This window comes from Anarhichas minor, unplaced genomic scaffold (genome assembly GCF_050575085.1).
Source record: "Anarhichas minor isolate MPS153535 unplaced genomic scaffold, ASM5057508v1 ptg000022l, whole genome shotgun sequence".
NCBI lineage: Eukaryota > Metazoa > Chordata > Actinopteri > Perciformes > Anarhichadidae > Anarhichas > Anarhichas minor.
In genome coordinates this window covers 230,493-251,293 of record NW_027466468.1, presented here as the reverse complement: position 1 = coordinate 251,293, position 20,801 = coordinate 230,493, and the positions used below count along the sequence as shown (strand labels likewise).

At 41.1% G+C, this 20,801-nt stretch overlaps 1 protein-coding gene across 2 annotated transcripts in view; it reads right to left on the bottom strand.

The window, feature by feature from the left end:
* Positions 1-20,801, bottom strand: part of znf236 (zinc finger protein 236) — a 45,146-nt gene that overhangs the window by 10,778 nt on the left and 13,567 nt on the right. For both annotated transcript variants that reach the window (XM_076096424.1, XM_076096425.1), the window contains exons 10-26: positions 20,256-20,528; positions 19,441-19,644; positions 19,172-19,304; positions 17,538-17,798; positions 17,129-17,361; positions 15,991-16,077; positions 13,453-13,595; positions 12,533-12,636; positions 10,845-10,996; positions 9,982-10,158; positions 9,282-9,591; positions 8,224-8,327; positions 7,266-7,700; positions 5,320-5,465; positions 3,602-3,833; positions 3,320-3,511; positions 2,259-2,417 (exon numbers count right to left, since the gene is read on the bottom strand). In XM_076096424.1, coding sequence (XP_075952539.1) covers positions 2,259-2,417; positions 3,320-3,511; positions 3,602-3,833; positions 5,320-5,465; positions 7,266-7,700; positions 8,224-8,327; positions 9,282-9,591; positions 9,982-10,158; positions 10,845-10,996; positions 12,533-12,636; positions 13,453-13,595; positions 15,991-16,077; positions 17,129-17,361; positions 17,538-17,798; positions 19,172-19,304; positions 19,441-19,644; positions 20,256-20,528 — 3,345 coding nt within the window. The remainder of the gene's footprint in view (positions 1-2,258; positions 2,418-3,319; positions 3,512-3,601; positions 3,834-5,319; positions 5,466-7,265; positions 7,701-8,223; positions 8,328-9,281; positions 9,592-9,981; positions 10,159-10,844; positions 10,997-12,532; positions 12,637-13,452; positions 13,596-15,990; positions 16,078-17,128; positions 17,362-17,537; positions 17,799-19,171; positions 19,305-19,440; positions 19,645-20,255; positions 20,529-20,801) is intronic.

Below are 20,801 nucleotides of genomic sequence, written 5' to 3'. Positions count from 1 at the left end.
CCTCTAGGTGACAAGCAAACCAGTAAACAGTAAGCCATCTGACAAAACAAATCATACTTGCTCACTTCACAGTGCACAAGCTCTTTACTTTCTCATGTGTATATATGTACTTCCCCTCGATTGACGCCTGTACAGTATTTGCACTTAAGATGCATTTTATAGCTTGAAAAGATAACATGCAATAAAAACCTCCGGTCAGATTAAAACCAACGATAGAGATCACGGTGTGTCATTTCCAGGCTTCTATACTAATTCTCTTTCATGAGACGATGTTCCGGAGCTAAAACTGACGTTCAAAGTGTGGCCTAGCTCAATTTTGTCCATTTCTCCTTATAAAAGAAACACCTTTATAGGGCCACATATATTTTAGAAATGGCAAAAATACAACAGCACATTGTAAGGAATAGATAAACAGTGCATTTGGCTGCTCTGAACTACACTGCAAACTAGTTCACTGCCTACAGCACAGTACTAACCTGGAATTCCTTTCAGCTGTATGCAGACTTTTCCCCTGGGACATGTAGCTTTACCCTCAGACTGTATTTATATCATGTAGGCCTATGGAGCCAGCGCATTTACAGTATATTTGAGACCCTATTACAAGGTTCTTAAATAAAATTAAAAAAACAAACAAACTAGACGCAGGTTGTAACTTACTCACAGTTAGCGTTAATTAGCTATCTAGCTAGAACTAGCTACGAGTAGTAACCGGCCGCCGGATAGAAATGAGAAGTCTGCTTTTGTTGACTTAACAGAGTTAAAGAGAAAACCCATTGTTTCAAAAAATCACTTTGACTTTCGAGTGGACCACCATTGTGTAAACAGCATATTCTGTGTGAGAGAATGGAAAGCTTGACATGGGAAGCAACAGGAACTAAGCAGGACGGGGCCGAGTGAACACTCCACTTGGGAGTGCCAGAGCGCAGGATCACCATGTGATTTGATATTTGGTGTCAATTTCCACTGCAGCAATTTTTGCAATTCTGTAAGAAGCGTGAACCTGGTCAAGCCTTATTCAACCATGAAAGTCTATCTGGCAGCTATTTCAGCCTCCCAAATGCCCTTTGATGACTCCATAGGCGAGGGACACACACCTTAGCGAGCCATTTCATGTAAAAGGGCATTGACTGTTCGAGCCTCTCCATCAATGCTTTGGTTTTATCCTGGGATCTATCACTGGTAGTGGAGGCAAGGGCAGCTCCTTTTGAACCATTAAAAGTTATTCAAGCTGAAGTTTCTGTCCCGTGGCGACTTTCATGCTGCTCTTATGAACTACAAACACTCTTTCTCTTGTCACGTTAACCCTTTGTATCTGAAGTAGCTACAGCTTACTGCTGTTTTATTATCCTCTACTCTTCACCAGTCATATCTGACAAACACAGACGGCTTTGTGTCGAGTCACATTTACAGAGAGTGCGTTCAGTCCTTCGGCCAATGTGATCTATTGTTTTTGTTGTTTAAACCAGCAGGTGAGATGTGAGACTCGGCCTACGTAGTGTCTCATTCTTTATATGCTGGGAGCGAGTGCAATGGCTAACAGCTGTACAAGGACGTCCCACTTGGTGTGCACGGTCATTCCATTAAATGGCTGGCAATTTAATCAGTTCTGCTCAAGTGAGTTATAGTGGTGATATCTTTTGCGACAGCCAGTCGGGTATCTCCAACTTTGTTGCAATGCTATTGGCTTAAAGTGGTGGCCCTGAGTCAAGTGGTGTCATGTGTGAGTGGAGCAGGTCACTAATGATGGCTTGGTGCAGGACAAAGATCCAGCTTTTGTCGTGTGGAACAAAGTTGACTGATAGAGAGGGGCTGGTTTCTTTGTGACCATGAATGTCTGGGAGGCCTTTCAAAGCCATTTTTCCGAGGGCGATACAGTATATAATTCTAAGGAAGGAAGGCCAGCAGATACATTTTTGTTGACAAATTAATTTCAATAAATGAGGGACTGAACTGTACGGATCCCCTCTTATTCACTTATCATTGAGTGCAAACTGATTGAAGACTAACTTGAGAGACAAGGTGGGATTCACTTCTTCTAGAGGAAGTTGTTATTCCGTGTATCCTTCTTTATATGTAAAAGCAGACTGGAGATATGTTGCATGGTTGGCAGTGAGTGCAAAGACGAGGAAAAGCAGTCTCTAACAATTTTTTTGAAAAGTTAATATAAAAAGTCTGCAAACATAAAAGCCACTTCAGGTTTGCTTTGAATACTCTGTGTAACCTAGATACAAAACACATTCATCTACACACGTTCTAACCTGTCATTCCAGTGTTTGCGGGGCTCTGAGGTAGGAGGTGATCATTGGTGATAGTCAGGGTTGCGCTGGTGGGATGGCTGTTGAGTGGTGATGCCAGCCTGATGCTGCCAGTCATCTCAGCCCCATTAGGGTGGCTATGCTGGGGGAGCAGATCCTGACCTGGAAGAGTATAGAGAAAAGCCATTTATAGTCCAGAATTGAATACATTAGCTATATTTTTCACAGTCATTCACATTTCAAGCTCTTTTTGTTTTTTTCTTATACCAGGGTAGGATAGAATGTAGAATGCTTTGGTCCATTTGTGTGTTCTGAACATCTCCAGGGATGGCAAGACATAAAATCAAATTTTGGATCAACTGAGAGAGTCATTTTTTCTTGGAACCCGTGCACTGTGAACCGTCTTCACTTCTTTTCCACTGCCTAAGAAAAAAATAATCAATAACTTGTGGAAAGAATCTCCACTAAATGTCACGATGCAGCTTCAAGAGAAAGAAAAACAAAACATAAAGCTATATATATAACAATAGCGTGCTATATAGGCCTTAACCTAATGGATTTCAATCACAATACAGTAATATATATCAGACTGTTGATTGAAAGACGGTCAAAGTAGTGCCTCGAGGAAATACTCGGACTGCTCCTGTAAAGGCAGGGAATGATCTGTCTGGATTCAAAGGGGCTCAGAGAGGTTCTTACCTCTGGATGATTTACGACCAGCTGGCTTTGTGCTGGAGATGATGTGAGGGGGGCATATCACTCATAACCTCTAATAATGTGGCTTTTCAATCATTATTTGTGAAGCAGCTTCAAAATGAATCTACGGGCTTTGAGTTAATATTATATCTGGGTTTCTTCTCTGCTTGCAAATGTGCTCTCCTGAGTGAGGAAATCACTAAATGTGATCCAGATCCTCGAGGGGATTTACATTTCATCTGTTGTTTTGTTATTGTTAGTGTGTTTCCGCACTTGTGAAGAGACAAGGTAACTGTATACAGTAAACAGCTATGCATTTGTATGCTGTTGTTGTTTTCTTTGGACCTGCATTCTTAGGTACTCCATACCTGATATGGTGAGGGTGATCTCCTGAGGGTTTCCTGCTGCATTGCCGGAACCAGAAGCTGAGGCCTGGGCGTGAACATGGGCAAGGGCTTGAGTCAGGCTGGAATTGTTGATGGTCAATGTGATCTCCTGTCCACTGGTGCCTCCCGTTACCAGCCCAGAGCTGGCTATGACATGGCTTAGGTCCTGAGAACCTGCAGAATCCACAGGAAAGCAAAAATCAGCTATTCAGCTCATAACAAGAGAGTGTCTTGTTTTGTTTTTGAGGCCACCACCACACATACCTGTGGCATCCTGCGTGGAGAGGCTGGCCATTGTGACCCGAGTAGGTGTGATGGCGGAGGGCTGCAGGGCCAGGCTGGTCATCGGGTGGATAACGACACTGGCAGACACTGAGGGGTCAGTGACGGACATGAGCTGGTTGCCAGAATGGGTGACGAGGCCAGCGTCGACGCTCAGGGGTTGAGAGAGGAGGCCGCCTTGCTGTAAGGTCTGCTGGAGGAGGGCGTGGTCAATCTGGAAGAGAAGGCGCTACTTCAGATGAAGAGGAAGGGTGATGTCGAGGTGGAAGAGGAGAGAGAGAGACTTGGAGAACTGTACGGCCACAGCCTGAGGATTCATGGTTGCTTTTGTGAAATGTTTCACGGTCATTGGGGAAAATTCCACCCTATGATACCTATACGTTTGGACAACTTAAATCTGTGATTGACAATATATTCTAAGAACAAAGATGAAAATTGGCGATATCATTTTTGGCCTACACACTTGGTCCTATATTTTTTGGGAGGCTTCTGTTGATCTATCCTAGAATGAAATGTTTAGACATTTCTGACAAAGAAACTGATGGAGGATATGAACACTATCTGAACTAATTTCAATATCCAAATCATATCAGTCCACCACACGAAAAAAAACTAATTGGATAGGAACGCCAGATCTGATACGTTGAAAATATTTTTTTAAATTAATTTTACAGCTGACTGAATAAAACTCATCATGCGCTCCCAGTACAGCAGCTTTGTTTAATTGTGTTCTGGTGCTCTTGTGGGATTTCTCTTCTACTAGACTGCTCATTTGGTTTAGTGCATATATGCTCACTAGACATATTATGGTAGAAAAACACCCAATCTTCCATTGTACAGCTACTGCCAAAAGATGCCCCAGACAAATACAGGGGCATCATTACAGTGCCACTATGGCAATGCAGCTGCAGCAAAAAGCAACTCATTAATAGTTGTTGAAGCCCTCCTAACCACATCATTGCTGCTCTGGATACATTTGCATATCAAAACAGACAAATCCCCTGGTTAAATCATCAAATTACTAATTAACTATGCAATGTTGACAAGCTGGTTTTACATTTTAGTTGTGTAAATGAAACGTACAAGCCCTTGCTTCAGAACTACTCGACCTAAAATAAAGATGATGATACATCGACCCATCCAAGAAATATTATGCACAAACTAATCTGTTAAATTGAGTGAAATGGTTCAGACAAAACGATGCAACCCAGGAATCTTTTTAAAGCCGACTTCAGCTCGATTAAATTATGAAAATGACGAAAAGGTAAGATGTGCAGCTTTGTGATGTCATTTAGGAAACAGGCTACAGTCTGAGTTATCAAAGCCTTTTTGCTGACTCAGAAGGCATGTAACTAAAATAGGCTCAGCACTCAAAAGTAAAGCCAAGAATCACAACCAGATATTTGATTAATTAAAGACCATAGTAACATTAATTTGGCAAATTGCATTGACAGAATATTAATGTACTCAAATGTTTTTGACTTACTAACTCAGATACACATTTTTCAAGAAAGAGTTTATGTGTGTGTCTCTGTAAATGAAGATTATTGGCTAATGAGAAGCATTACAGCAAACTACAATGATTCCCATTTAATACATGCTTACATGCTCATTTTAGGTTAATAGGTCAAGGTGATGACACGCATGGGTAATAACACAATGCTCAGTAGCTGGTGTGTGTGTGTGTGTGTGTATGTAACCTGTAGTGTGATGTTGTTGATGTTGCTGGTATCGATGCCAGAGATCTGGACGTTGGGGCAAACCAGGTTGGCAGGCGTCAACTGCAGGTGGATGCCATCTAGCGTGGTCAGGCCATCTGGGAGAGACACGGTCAGGTCTCCTGCAGCTGCAGCACACACACACACACACACACACACACACACACACACACACACACACACACACACACACACACACACACACACACACACACACACACACACACACACACACACACACACACACACACAAGACATATTTAGATATTTCAGTTTGCTATTAGTACTCAACTTGTGCTAATTAACCTTCTTCCAGGCAGCAGAGGGAAAGAAAGTACAGTTTGTTCCAGCTTCAAAATGTGTGTGCATTATATTAATAACATACTGTTTAGCTCAACCAGCTGTTCATGCCAGAAAATGTAATGGTTACAACTGTTTTATTCTCAGACAAAATAATAATAATGAAATCACTGCACTGGGTTGTGGCAGGTAAAGAAGCATGAGGTTATGAACTAAGTGCAATGCCTGAAACTGTTGATTTAAACGGAGAAAAAGGAGCTACTTTAATGGTACCAGACGACGATGACCCTGGAGGCACATACAATAATCACCTTATGTCAAAGGCCAGATGTAAAGGCGTGACAGACAGTCCATTATATGCACCGCTAGGCCTCTGAGCTATGGAAATGACCTGATGGTTTCTGCTGGAGCAAGAACATACCTGAAGTGAGGGCATTGAATATCTCATGAATAAGTACCACCAAGAGATCGAGAGATAACAAAGAAATGATTTCAGTTGTTTCCCAGATGATGAAAGGATAGAGGCTTTTGGGGAGAGGTTTGCCTGCAGTGTACGATGCACTTCCACTGCCACTTTTCTCAAAAATGCTAAAAAGCTCTCCGGGAGCTGTGTGGGGAAAGTCATTTGATGGCTGCAAACTGTAGCCAGACTTCAGTAAACACATTTTACTTAAATGCACACGAGTGTTCTGGAGAAGGTTTGTGCATAGTGGTGCATTCAGAAATCACAGCTGCTCTGTAGCACCCTTATTGTGCATTCACGTAGCATTATAAACCCAATCGGATAAACAATTTCATTGTTTCTCACAATTTAGAAAACTGTTATTTCAATTTTGTGTAATACAAAGAGCAAATCTTGAGTCCACACATTTGCAAATTTTTCAGTGAATGTTACAAAAACTTTCCATTGAAGGGTTTGTTGTGAATAGGGACCATAATCTAGAATTCTGCCAAGCCGTTTTATCAACATTTAATACAGCAAAACCTGTGAAAGCCTAAAACTGATGCTCCTTCTGTGACACCAGGGTGTTTTATCTGCCTCATAAATGCAGCTGAGAGGAGTACAGACATCATAAACCTCCTCTTTAGAGGGGTTTTGGTATCATAAAAAAAACAGATTTGTCTTGAAAATGTGATCCTGGGGATTTGGAGGAAAGGGGTTACACGGACGGTGGCTTGTGCTGATAAAGCACCTTCCTCCTCAAAGCATTTGCCACATCAGGCATTGTGTTGTAATTTATGTCGTGTGGAGCAGCTGATTACCGACTGACTGACCGACCGCCACTAGGATATTAATGATCCCTCGCTGCGTTTCAATCACGCCCACAAACGGCGGTGGATTAATCATCAGCCTGACATCAGCCTGACATTATGACCAGAGTAAGTGCCAAATTAAAATAATGTGTTGGGTCATCCATAACACCACACAGCAACTCTTTGGGATAGTAAAATTCAGTGCTTCATGCCTGCTGACAATGGTTGACTGTAACTTTTGAGGTAATAAAATCAAAGCTCTTTAACAAACAGATGCCTGATTGCCTGCCCTGCATTCATCACAGTGAAATATGCAAATGTTCTTTTAAATACAAGCTATCATTTGTAGTGTGTGAACCATCCATAATCCCTACCTGACATGGAGGCGGGCAGGATGGCTTGTCCTACCAGTCCCGGTTGCAGTAGATTATGATCAAACTGCCCTGTCAGGACTTGGTTGGCTGGGAGGTAAATGTTGGGGTTAGAGTTGGACGTTTGCAGCAGACCCACAGGTTGAAGAATGTCCGAAGATGCTGCCTGCTGCCCCTGGCCCAGTCCCACAGCCTGCCCAGTCTCTGGGTCTTGACCCTGACCGATAGATGAGGCAGACCGCTTGGACCTGCGGCTGTCGAGGCTCGGCCGGAAGTGGCACTGGATGTGGGTTTTGCGGTGGCCCGAAGTTCTGAAGCGGAGCTCGCAAAAGGGGCATTTGAAGGGCTTGGAGCCGGTGTGGAGGCGCATGTGCACCTTTAAGCTGCCCTTTGTAGAGAAGGAGGTGTTGCACATGTGACAGCTGAAGAGTTTCTGACCTGCAAAGATACGGTAAGGAGAGTAAATAAGACTTGTGGCTCACAACTGTCAGAAGTCCTCTCCGTTCTTTGTGTAAGATGGATCTGGTAAGAAATCAGTGATGTAACTGTCCTGATGGTTGATAATATCAAACAGCATTGAAATTAAAAGGACAGCCCCAAAAGAGTCTGCAATCAGGTCAGGAGGCTTTTATTTAACTGTTTCTCTGCCTGCAGTATTTAACAAGGTTTCAATACAGTTGGGCTGGAAACCATTGCAGAATGCCTCCACATGTCAACTGCTGTTGAGCACATTCTGATAAACTCCTGCTGGCGTATTTGCTTTTTTGCTGAGAGTTTGATGAGAAGATTGATATGAGAGAGAGAGAGTGGTTTCAATCCAACATATTTCCCAAAATGTGAAACTATTCCTTTAAATAATCTAAGATTCCACTTCTTCAAATACCACCATGTTCCAGAAATTACACAACCAGTAGTAACCCTGTAGGAAAGTACTTCAACCTCAATGTAGTTAAGCTCTAACCTGTATGTGTCTTCACGTGGCAGTCCAGGGTAGATTTCACTGTAAAACTCTTCCCACAGTCATCACACTTGTACGGTCTCTCTCCTGTATGGATGCGAATGTGCCTAGACAATGAAGCAGACCGTCAAAGGAGCACGAGCACAGATGAGAGATTTAAAGGTGGACTCCAAATATGGAAACTTCAATAATACTGATGAGTGTCCGACTTATTTGGGAGAAGATGAAGTCAATAATATGGCCCCGCTTCTGGAGAGATTTTAAATATATAATAGTTTCAATTATATATTTATTTAAAACAATTCTTCTCCCTAATGCGAAACCATTTCAAAGCTATTTTCTGAATTTCAGAATGACCTAGTGTATTTTTGACTGACTGTCATTTTCCCACTTCTCATCTTTAATTAGGAAGTCTGACACATAACTGCCTCTGTTAATTGCACGGGGAGTTTGGACGACCTACGACACTTGATTTAATAGGTCCATATTTCATCTATATGGGTACAGTACTGTAAGAATGATAGCCATGATAGTGTGGGGAGCATGATAGTGGAATGACATCTGAGCAGTTTTATAACATCAATTAAAACATACTGTCGGGCTGCCAGAGCTGGAAGAAAACGAGAGTCTTTCTACTACTGCCGTCTATTATTAGTATCATTAAAAAGCTGCTAACTAGATCAGTTTTCCATGTTACTGTTATAATAGCCACGGTAACAGGTCAGAATGTGTTTATAACAATAAAATAAACATAAGTTGGCGGAGTGTTGCTGTTCAAAACGCTTCATGTTTATTTTCTGTTGGACTCAGAGACAAGTGTTTAAGATGATTTGTGTAAAATGTAAGTACATTTGGAAAGCTTTTAGGCGGCTCACAATGCTTCTCGTGATGTGTATTGTTGTCTACAATGAAGGTGGCGCGTGATCCATATCAGCCACAATCGTGAGAATAACACCCGGGTTGAAAAATACTAGAATCTTCTTAAAGTGCTCGTATGTAGTGTATTGATTGTAATCAAACGCTGCGTCATTGAGAACGTGGCCAGATGACGTGATATTTACCTGACCAGGTCACTGGGCTTCTTGAAGCTCTTGGGGCAGAAGCCGCAGCAGTTGGCAAACTTGGGTTCTGTTTCCAGTTCCACGGCCTTGTCTTTGATCTCGCTGATTCGATCCCTCTCAGCCGCTGACTGGGCGAGGATCCGCTCCGACACCGAGGCCTCCTCACCGGGATCTTTCGCCAGCTCTGCCGCCTGCTCCTCAGTGAAAGTGATGATTTCCAAACCCCTCCTCTTTGACTTTTGCTCCCCGTCCTCGTCTTCTTCTTCCTCTTCCTCTTCTTCCTCAACGTCTTGACTATCCAGACCTAGAACTGTGAGAATCGGGGTCTATTATCACTATGTGTATTTGGGTTACACTTCATGCTGAGTAAATCAAAACACCTTCTATGTGAGTAAAAAAGATACACTCATACCAACAGCAGGAAATCACTTCCACACACACACACACACACACACACACACACACACACACACACACACACACACACACACACACACACACACACCACTCTGTTGCATGCTGATAGACTAGCATTTTTCCCCTTTCTCTTCTTTTTTAAATCAGTTTCATCTCCCTAGAAATTTGGAATTGTTTTTAAACTTTCCTAACTATGGACATACAATATAATTTGAATGACCCTGTGTGTAAAAAAAAGAGTGTCATGTAATGACACGTCCAAATAATGTCTAGGCGTCCTTACTTTGATCCTCCACAGCGTGCTCCTTTTTCATATGCTTTTTACACAGCAGGCTGGTCCTGAAGCTCTCGTCACACATGGAGCATTTGAAGGACTTGATGTGGATAATCATGTGGCGGTTCAGGCTGCCATTGGTGGTGAATGAGGAGTCGCAAACATTACACTTAAAAGGCTTCACTCCTGTCAGCGAGAGATGAGAGAGGCAGGGTTTCACACAGTGTCTGCAGGTTGCAGGAAGTGTTATTTTAAAGTGTTTTGGGGGTTTTACTAGAAAAATGATTTTTGAACCACTTAAAAACCAAAAATTATAAAACTCCATAACCTCATTCTCATACTGCTAATTTACCTTGTGCTTATAGCTAAAAGTCCCGAAAAAGAAACTTTAATGACAATGAAGCATTGTCTGTATCTACCTTAAATTGTTTTAAGTGCTTACATAAACTCCATTTTGTTTGTAGTTCTAATCCGGTTCTCATTTAATCTTCAAAACTAACACTGATAACCGATTTGAAGACATTTAGGTACTTTGTAAAACCTTCAATTCATGACCTTATTTTTATTATGGTACCTTGGGTATTTTCCTTTTTCCAATTGTTCACATATCACATGGATTTATATAAAACACAGTAGCAATTGTGGGACGAAATAGCGTAACAATTCCTGTAAGTTTGATTAAAAAAGTTTTAATTTGTAATCGTGGTGCGAATGCAATGCACGTCCAGGCTTTGGGAAATAAGGCAATTAACTTCTAATTTAAATACAATGGAATATAATATATTTAAAAGTGCCAATAACCTTTATAGGTTATAATAATTAATTTATAATCTAATTAATTTAGGGAGACATGTGGAGATTTCCCAGCTCACCTGTATGCGTGTTGAGGTGGGACTTCAGCACTCCAGCGGATACAAAGGCTCGTCCACAGAGATGACATCTGTATGGTTTCTCCCCGGTATGGGAGCGCACATGCTGCTTCAGATGGCTTGACTTTTTGAAGCCCTTATTACACCAACTGCACCTAAAAAGGGAAAAAAAAAAAACTTTGTTGCTATTATTTACAGTATAATTTGATGATAATGACAGACCAGAACATGTAACTAGTCTATAAAGTCACATAACACAGTGGGCTGAGGGTGGACATGGTTTATTTTTAATAGAAAAAAGATAAGTAGTACGCCAATGGTGTAAAATTTCACAAAAAGCTTTCTTCGGGGAAAAATCCCCTCTACCGTTACCATCACCCCTCACTAGACATATAAATATTAAAACATAGCGTGTGGTAATGATCAAAATTGGTTTTGCTATTCCTCTCCAACGTCTGTTCTTGTCAGAGTGGTAAATGTTCAGGGTGAAATATCCAACTACGTATGATGCAGAGGACCTAAGTTTATTTATTGCATCCTAATCAAATCCCATGAATGAATTCATAAAACAAGCATGGATGGTACTTGATTTCTGCCTTTCACAAAGTTGTGAAAAAGTTCTTTGTCGGTCTGATATATAGAAAGAACAGTGACTACAACACATTAAGGAGACGCCTTAGATACCTTAGATACCTGGGCAAACATGAAAGTATCTCTGGGGCATGTCTCTAAATGCTATTTATGGGGAAAAGCTTGAAATGAAAGATGCTGATAACAAACGTCAGGTAAAGGTATGAAAGGCAGTCATTTGTGAATGCTGTAAACAACGCCTTTCATTTCCCTGGTTTCAGTGTTTATGATTGTGCCGATCATTATTCTGCTTCGAGCCCTGAAAAAGATATGTTTGACTATTGTAGAACACAACGCAATACAAACACTGGTTTCAGATAACAGAGTTTCTACAGGAAGTATCTGGTATTAAATAATCAACGCAATATCCCAATTTCATCAAAAAGTTCTTGAACTACTTAAGTACTTGTGCATACCTGCCCAACTCTCAGTATTTATATCCGGTTTAGACCTGCTATTAACCTTCACAATGATCAATGATCACGGAGTAACCCTCACTAGCCCTTTGAGATAGAGTACGACCAGCAAATGCCAATCATCTGCCAAAAGGGGTTGTTTGGTCAAGTAGGTGATGAAGACAAAAGACAAAGAGGAGGCCAGCAGGAGTTCATGTCCAGAGATAGGAGAACCTGTTCGGACAGAAACCCATCTCTCTGCAGCACCACAGGTCATCAGGCCAGAGAGCTGCGATGCAATCAGGCCTAAACAGTGGAAGGAATGCCACTACTGAGTAACCTGGAGTTTGCTAAATGGCTCTCAAAATACTCAGAGCATGTTGAAAAAGATGTTCTAGTTTGAGTTGACAAAATTGAACTCTTTGGCCTGAATGCCAAGTGCTTTGCTGAAAACCAGGTACTTTCCATGGGATGATTAACATCATGTCTGGTGTGAAATGTGGTTATGGCAGCAGCATCAAGTCATGAGGAGGCTTGATGATTGGTGAGATTTGAAGGGACTCAAAAGCTGAAGAGGTGGAAGTACTTTCTAATGCCACTCACACATATACAGACATGGACACACACGTACACACACACAAAAAAATAAACAATTTAGAAGTTCACCTGTAGGCTCTCTTGCAGTTTTCCTCGCTGTCATCCTGGTATTCCTGTGTTTCAGAGGTCAGCTGAAGCTCATCCTGACTGCTCTGCTGAAGAAGCCCATTTGTCTAGATCAACAAAATACACCCAGATTAATGCAGATTGACATATATTCATAAATACATTGTTACTTTCAAGAGTTTGTGTTTGATTCAGATACGTCTTCAAAGAAATAGTTCAACACTTTGAGAAATATTCAGTAACACTTTGGCCACCTACAAATAGTTAATAGATTATTACCTACAAACTATTAGTAAACCATTTCATTAATCTTAAAAGTTGGTTTTCCTTCTCATGAATGTTGTATATTTCTTGCAATATCTATTATTGGAGTTACAAGTTAATCTTCTCATTCAACAAATCGAATTACTAACATTGAGCTGGACTAGATCAAACCCATAATTGCATTTAACTTGATATCAATTAATTACTAAATAAACCATGAGTGGACTATTGCCTTGTCCGTGTGAAGCATTCATACACCTTAGCTTTTACACTCATTTCAACCACATGTATGAATATCCTTTGCATTACCAGTTAGCATTTGTAGATTTTCATTTGGTAAAATATACTGAGTATACAGTTTATGTTGTTTTAAGTCTTTTTAGAGATGCGTTGATTCAACTTTATGGACATTTTGGAACCAATATGCAAATCTATGCAGGTACTTGCTCCAAAATGAAATTAAATGATCTAATCTATAAGTGGAGCCTGTGGTGTAAGTTCAAGACAACCTGTAGGACTGAAGTCAGTGTCAAACATCATGACTAAAAACAATGACAAAACTGTGAATTATTTCTATATTTCTTTTTAAATCAGCTTTCTAAATCTGAGAATTGAAGTTCAGAAAGGGCTAGTGGTACATGTGGAGGCCCAGGACTCACCACCTCCGCACTGGGAACGTGGAGCAGATTCGGGGGGTGGTAGCTGGAAGACAAGGCCTGAGACTCCAGGGTGCTGGAATCCTGCAGCTGCTGGACGGTGGAGAACTGAGACTGACTGTAGCTCGAATCAGTCATGGTGAAGCCTGAAGGAAGCAAACACAGAATAATCAGTCTCTTGAAATGTTGATCAGACGTGCACTTCTTATGTACAGCAAACTATGAAATCTCGGTCAAAGTATCCAACTTCTGCACAACACGGCAAAACAACAGGCAGAAGCTTGGCCCGTCAGCATGGAGGATGGCTTTCATTGATTTTAAAGTACTGAACTTTCGCTGAACTACCTGCAGCAGAAGAATGCTCAATGGTGTACAGCCTTGAGTCTGCTTGTCTGCTAAGGAATTGAATGTATACATGTATTAAAAGACCAGTGACAAGAGAGCATTTAACTCCTGCTTAAATGTTCCTGTAACCTAACATTGTGTTCATATTTAGCCAACAATATGTTAATACACATATTTTGCCTGATGTTATGATTGCTAAAAGTAGAGAAAACGCATGCTACATATAATCAGAATCAGCTTTATTGGCCTCCGGTTTCCACTTCGCTCTCAATGTACATACACAAACACAAACAGTAACACATAACAGCAGCTAGTTATTGGATGAAGTATTTATGTTCTCGTATATATATATATTTATTGTTTTATCTGCTCCTTCCATAGTGAGCTTAACAGCTTTTTTAAATGTATTATTTTTGCCTTTGGTAATCTTAAAAGTTTGATTTCATATTTACTGGCTTGCAGGTGCATCACTTATAATCTGCTTTCTTATTTATTAATACATTGATTGTATTAATATATTGTCTTTTGAGTGTTGTTTTTTATTTAGTGGCTAGGTGGGCCCCTGAGCTCCACTAATTTGTGTTGATTTGAGTGTGTTACACTATTGTGGCAGCATATTGTTTATAATGTTGTCTGTTGTGAGTCGTCTATGTATCTCTCGTTATTTGTTACTGCATGGCCGACTAAACTAGTTTCCTGTCAAAGGATTCACATTTTTACATTTATTTGGCAGACAATTCTTTCTAAAGTGACAATAAATGCATTGAAACCAGAGGCATTCAAATAGATCAAGAGCTCATTTATGGGTTGAGAATATTAAAACTATCCTTTGAAATGATGTGTTTAAATATTCAGTAAAAATCTAAATAAAAGGTTGTTTATAATAGATGAAATTTAAAAATGTATATTTGTCCATTAAAAGCTATGATTTCAAATTTCAAACGCTTTCAGATTGTGCCTACAACTGGATATTTCAGAACAGAAGTAACCACGGCATAACCCACAGCAGTCTGGCTGTCTGGGGGCTCATTATTTATTCATTCTGTGGCAGTTTAAGAGACTTTCATTTTGCTGCAGACCCAGTGCTCAACCGAAGCACAGCACGTGCACGTGTGAACCTGGAGCTGCAGCAATATTACCAAGTGACCAAGACTTTGAGAGAAGTACAATGACTGTTGTGAGCAAACACAGTAAAATTACAAAACAATACAGGGTTTCCCCACATGAAACCCAAGGGAGCAAGGTTAAAAGTTACATCATCAACAATTACATTATAATATATAATACATGGCAGTGGTATACTGGGGGTTAAAATATGATTAGCTGCCCAGTCCCACATATGCTTTGTGCCCTTGAAAATGTGATGGCAACTCAAGGCCACATAAGACTGATTACATTTCAGGTCTGTTCTGGACAGATACAAAGGATGTAGCGCCTCCTGAGAGAATGAAAAAAGTAGATCTACCAGACAGATGTTTGCTCCAAGTGTGCTATGCTGCCAGTGCACGCTATTCTGGTTCCACAGAACCAAGGCTGCCAGCAACACTAAGTTATGCCAACTGGCTGGGAATTGTGGTCGAAATTGTGTTGGAATAAGGCAGCAACCATATGCTTGACTGCACCACACTGGATGAGGAGTAACACAATGCAGAGGAAGAAAGCATTGAGATGGTACATGTACCATCTGTGAAAGTATCTTGTATCTCTCTGTGACCAAATTAACTGCTTGAATTGTATCGAGTCTGGCTTTCAACCACAACCAGCAGCTGCTGTGTCCTTTGAGTGAAGCTGACAAAAAAAAATAAAAAAATCTATCTATTGTTAATGTTTGATTTCTTTTTAATGATACTCTAAAGTGAAATATTTCAATACTATGGTGATTTATTGAGGCCAACATTTGTACACCGTACAATAAATGTGCTATTTTAGCAGAAAAGCCCTGCAGGGTAATTACTGGAACGATAAGTGACTTGCTACAGCTCATTGTCTGCTCATTGTTCACTTTTCTATCAGAAAACATACAGTATGTCTTGCACAACAAGAGATGACCGTAAAAATGTTTTACTTCATTGTCATACATAAACTCTAACTCAATAGTGTATCTTCATGCATTACAGACAAAAGAGTTTTGAAACGAGTGAAACTGGTTAGATAGAAAGTGTGTGTGTGTGTGTGTGTGTGTGTGTGTGTTCGTACCTTGTGCTAGAGCTTGCTGGTCAAAGGCAGGCTGGGGAAGTGTTGGTGTCTCAAACTGACTGATATTCTGAGTCGTCACATACGAGTCTGTGAACACAAAGAAAGAGACGCACAGCAATACAACAGGTTAGTCTGACACTCACAAAGCTGTATAGAGAGGACGTTCTGCACCTAGCTAAGGTCAAAAACAGTGCATCTAGTTGAGGTTAAAGTAATGCTATAGCCTTAAAGCGTACTTGAACAGCAGATTAAATAGTGTTATTGTTCCGGTCTTGGTGTTATTTTTGTCTCCATCCCTGGTGGTGTTCCCCCATCATGCATAGGCATGGCAACTATGCAAACTAAGAGGTTCACAATAATACAATTATAATAATTGTATTATTGTGGGGAATAGGGGTTAGATTAGGTCTCGCGAATTACAGTAGGAGCTGCTTTTGAGAACAATATGAAGATACTATATTCTATAGACTTGTATCCTCCGTTAAACCTTTGTATGAAGGGTAGAGTTTCTAGTCTATACACTATTAAAATGTCATCAAATATAGATAGCTGAGGTCAAGAGCACTGAACCTGACCACGAGACATGCATTTTAAAACGGAGGTAGTTTTAGAAAAGCCAATTCTAAACTAGCAACAAAACGTTCATTATGAAAAACATGACGTTTTTAGAGATCAAGGTTGATCTGCTTGTTTCATCATGACCCATATTTTCAGAGACCAGGTCCTGGTCTGTATAGTGTTTGTACATTACATTGTTAGCCATGCCATGCTATTACTCTCCTTAAAGCCATATTAATATACGTAGTATCATCACTCAGGAGACTCGTATACATTGTCAAGTACTAACAAGGCATGCAACACAGAGGCTCTCAAAGTCAACACACACAAAGCAAATAAAATAAGGGATAACTATGTTAAATAGAAACATGCACGAAAGACAATATTATGCTGCAATTGTTACACCCATTTGTAGTCTTTTTTTGTCTCTTTGTAGATATTTGGTTGACTTTACAACAAGAAATGTTACCAATTACTTTATATATGCACTCTGGTCCAGGGACCTTGGCCCTGTACCCAGTAGGCCTGTTCAGTAATCAATCTATGATGTGCCACATCTGGCCACGCAACTCCAGCTTACCTTCTCCTTGTACAAGGGGTTGGTCTGTCAGGGGTGCCTCCAATGTCACTTGTTGACTTCCATTCACATCCTCTGACTGGCCCAGTCCCAGCATACTTTGCTGCTCTCCTGAGGTATCAGGTTGTTGCTGAAGGGAATCTCCCTCTATTTCCACCTGCATTTCGTGGACTACCGTGCCCCCTCCTAAGGGGTCATCTGTTGACTGGGTCTGCAGCTGTTGGGCCAGTTCATACCTGGTTCGGCAGAACAAGACAAGCAGAACCGTAGAGTTTATATATTAGTGTTTTATTACATTTTTACTGGTTTGTTGATGACTTCATTGTCACTGCATATCTAATGCTCCTTAACTATTTGGCAAAAAAGTGCACAAAGAACGCAATGACTAACAAACACACAGCAAAGCCCAAACCTGTGTGTCTTCATGTGCTTCCTGCAGTTGGGTGATGACTTGAAGGTCTTCTGGCAATAGGGGCACATGTAAGGTCGTAGGTCACTGTGGGTGGTCATGTGGCGTCGCAAGCTGCCGCTGGTGGTGAACGTGGTGTCGCACATCAGGCACTTGTACGCCTTCAGGCCCGAGTGGGTCCTGATGTGAGCCTTGAGGACTCCTGAGGAGGCAAAGCCTCGACTGCACTGCACACACTTGTAGGGCCTTTCTCCTGTATGAGACCTGGGATGATAAAAGGAATCCAATTAGGCACTAAACTACAGTTTCAGAATTTAGTTTTAAGGGGGGGGGGGGGGCATAATGTATACAGCAGTAGCATGTTGTTAAAAATGTTCTTGCTAATGCTGATATTTTCAATTGAAGTGATATAAAATGTAGAAATATTATGTAGGCAAAACCTTTCCCCAACATTGCTACCTCTGCAGAACACTTTGGAAAGTAACTATGCATTTCTTGGTGCAAACTGTCATGACAGTTTATTACTTCCAATCCAATTCCAAGGTTATTACAATGGTGCCGTTCCAGATCCATCAGTGAATCATGGGAGCTGTCACTGAAAGGATGACAGCACCATTATTTAGATTAAGCTCTCAACGTTGAAAGGAAGACAATTGCCTCAGCTAGAAAGTTATTCGGCAATTTATCATACTTAGTGCAGCTCTTTCATTATTTTTGTTTTATGCATGACTGTCGGAGATATTTTAGAGTAAGTTTTAAAAAAAAGTAATTGTACTGTTCATTTATGTCAGGCATTACAAGAGCCAGTGATGCAAAGGTAGATGTTCAACTGACCCCTCTCTAAGCCCCGCCCCCCGCTGCTTCTCCTTAAGCTGCATGGAGCCCACACTGTCACTAACTGCACTCCCTGCATTAATATGATCTAATTTCTGGAAGAGAAGCAGACAGAAGGGTCTACAATGTGCGTTTGATATGAACAACACTGGTTCTGTAAAGCCGGGTAGGAATTCATTCACTGTTACAATCAATAAATAGCCAGATCAGCATGGGTATACATTTAGTATACCCATTAAGGACAAGGCTAAAAATGTTTACACGAGAGTCTATGGAGTGGAGCCGTATAGTTGTCGGACCCAGGTCGGAGCTGGTCACTCCGACACTCTCTCTCTTTCTCCTCACCCACTTCTGTCTCGCATCCATTTCATCCTGCCTCCCTTGGTACTTTATTAACATACCAAACACATCACCTAAAGTAAACTTGCCGAGCTCAACACTATTCTCTGTAGTTCTCTGACATAATTATATAATCTCCCAATGGTACAGGTGAATCCATTAGACACCAACAGAGAGGGACACCCTTATGGTAAACGTTCCTTGTCTTAGCCAATTATTAGATAAATAGATAAACCCACAAAAGCATGGGTTGGCATCGGGGGTATGACTGGTTAAAGTCATATTGGTCAAACAGAGGCATTGGTTGTTGGTGATGCCCCTCTTTGGTGGCCCCACTGATCTGTGGTGTTCCCCAAGACTCCGTCCTTGGGCCATTTTGTACTCTGTATTAATGCGTCCACAAAGTCACATTATCCACTAACAAAACATTCAACACCACTGGCAATGTCTTAAATAAGCTTTACCTGACATGCTGTTTCAGATGGCTTGATTTCTTGTACGCCTTACTACAGAACTGGCACTTGTATGGCCGGTCACTGCCCACCACCTCAAGGTATTGTTGGAAAGCCAAGCGATGGTTTTGGGATGGGATGAGGCCTGTTAAGAAGCACATGTGTTCCTTGTGAAAAGACATTTCATTATGTGCAGAGCCACACGCGTGAAGAAACTCAAGAGAGGAAAAAAATAACAAGAGAAAGCAACTACGCACGTGACTGTCAACAAGTGCTCTTACCAAAGTCAGTGATGAGGATGGGTTCCTGCAGGGGGATATCTGGCAGAGGTAGGTTACTCCTGGACACTTTGGCTTTGTTGGTTTTGCGGGGAAACTTGTGCTTTTTCTGCTGCAAGCTTTTAAAGTGAGAAGCAATGTGTGTTTTCCTGTGGCCTGATGTACGAAAGATCTTGTCACAGTGAGGGCAGGGGAAAGGACGCACACCTAGGGAAAGCGGAGAAAACAGCACTTTTAGAATATTAGTATTTAGAGAATTAGACTGATTCTGACATATGTACTTTGCTACTAACAGCAAAAGATTCCAAAAAGTAAGACAAAATATATCCAAATTCACTATCCCTAAGCCAATCCAAATAAATATGAAACCCACACATAAACCAAAAATGTAAGCAAGCTCATATCTTTTTATTTAATTGTTGTCTCCAAAAGGTTACAACGCCTTTCAGTTAGCAGGAGACAATATGTGTTTCTAAGAAACCAAATTACAGCACAAGGAAAAGTGACAAAGATATGAAACTGCATTAGCACAAAGCCTCTGTGAGAAATACAACTGAGAACATATCTACCTTTAGCTTAGCTCCAGCTTTTTTCATTTCCTGCAAAGTTAATTATAGCATATAGCTGAATACTAAATGACACAGGCTGCCAGGAAACTGAAAACATTATGTTGAAAGCTCATGTATGTCTCCTTTTGCTTCGGTGCATACTGATTATGTTGGCATACAGAGGAATAACCCAATAAAGTGAAATAAGTGCATTCAAAATGTTGAATTGCTTTAAATGTAACCCTTTCATGAAGTGCACCTGCTGCTCACCTGTATGCAGACGCATGTGTACCTTCATGCTGCCAGAGGTGGAGAAGCACTTGAGGCAGCACTGACACTCAAAGGCCTTGATCCCCGTGTGCGTTTTCATGTGTGCTGTGAGGGTACTCTTGACAGCAAAAGCTCTGAAACACTGTTTGCACTTGAAAGGCTTCTCGTGAGTGTGGATGCGGATGTGGCGCACAAGGTCGCTGGGTTTCTTGAACTCCTTGGAGCAGTATGGGCAGCCGTGCCAGCGGACGCCATTCTCCTCTCTGATGGAGCCTGTGAAAGGAAGACAGAGTGAAGCAGCTGTCCAGTGTTTCTGTCAGCCGACAGCTTGGCGCTCCAACTGAAAGCTGTTTCCCTTCATGAATGTATCATCTTTGTAAAGCTTCATCAATGAAACGACTTTTGTGCAAACATGGTTTACAAATTTCCAGAAGAGAGAAGTCACGTTTATGAATAATTTCACTGAACGGAAACACCAAAGCTACTGAGCTTCAACACTAATCCGTAAGGACTCAATGTCTCATTTGATGATTATTATCGTGACTA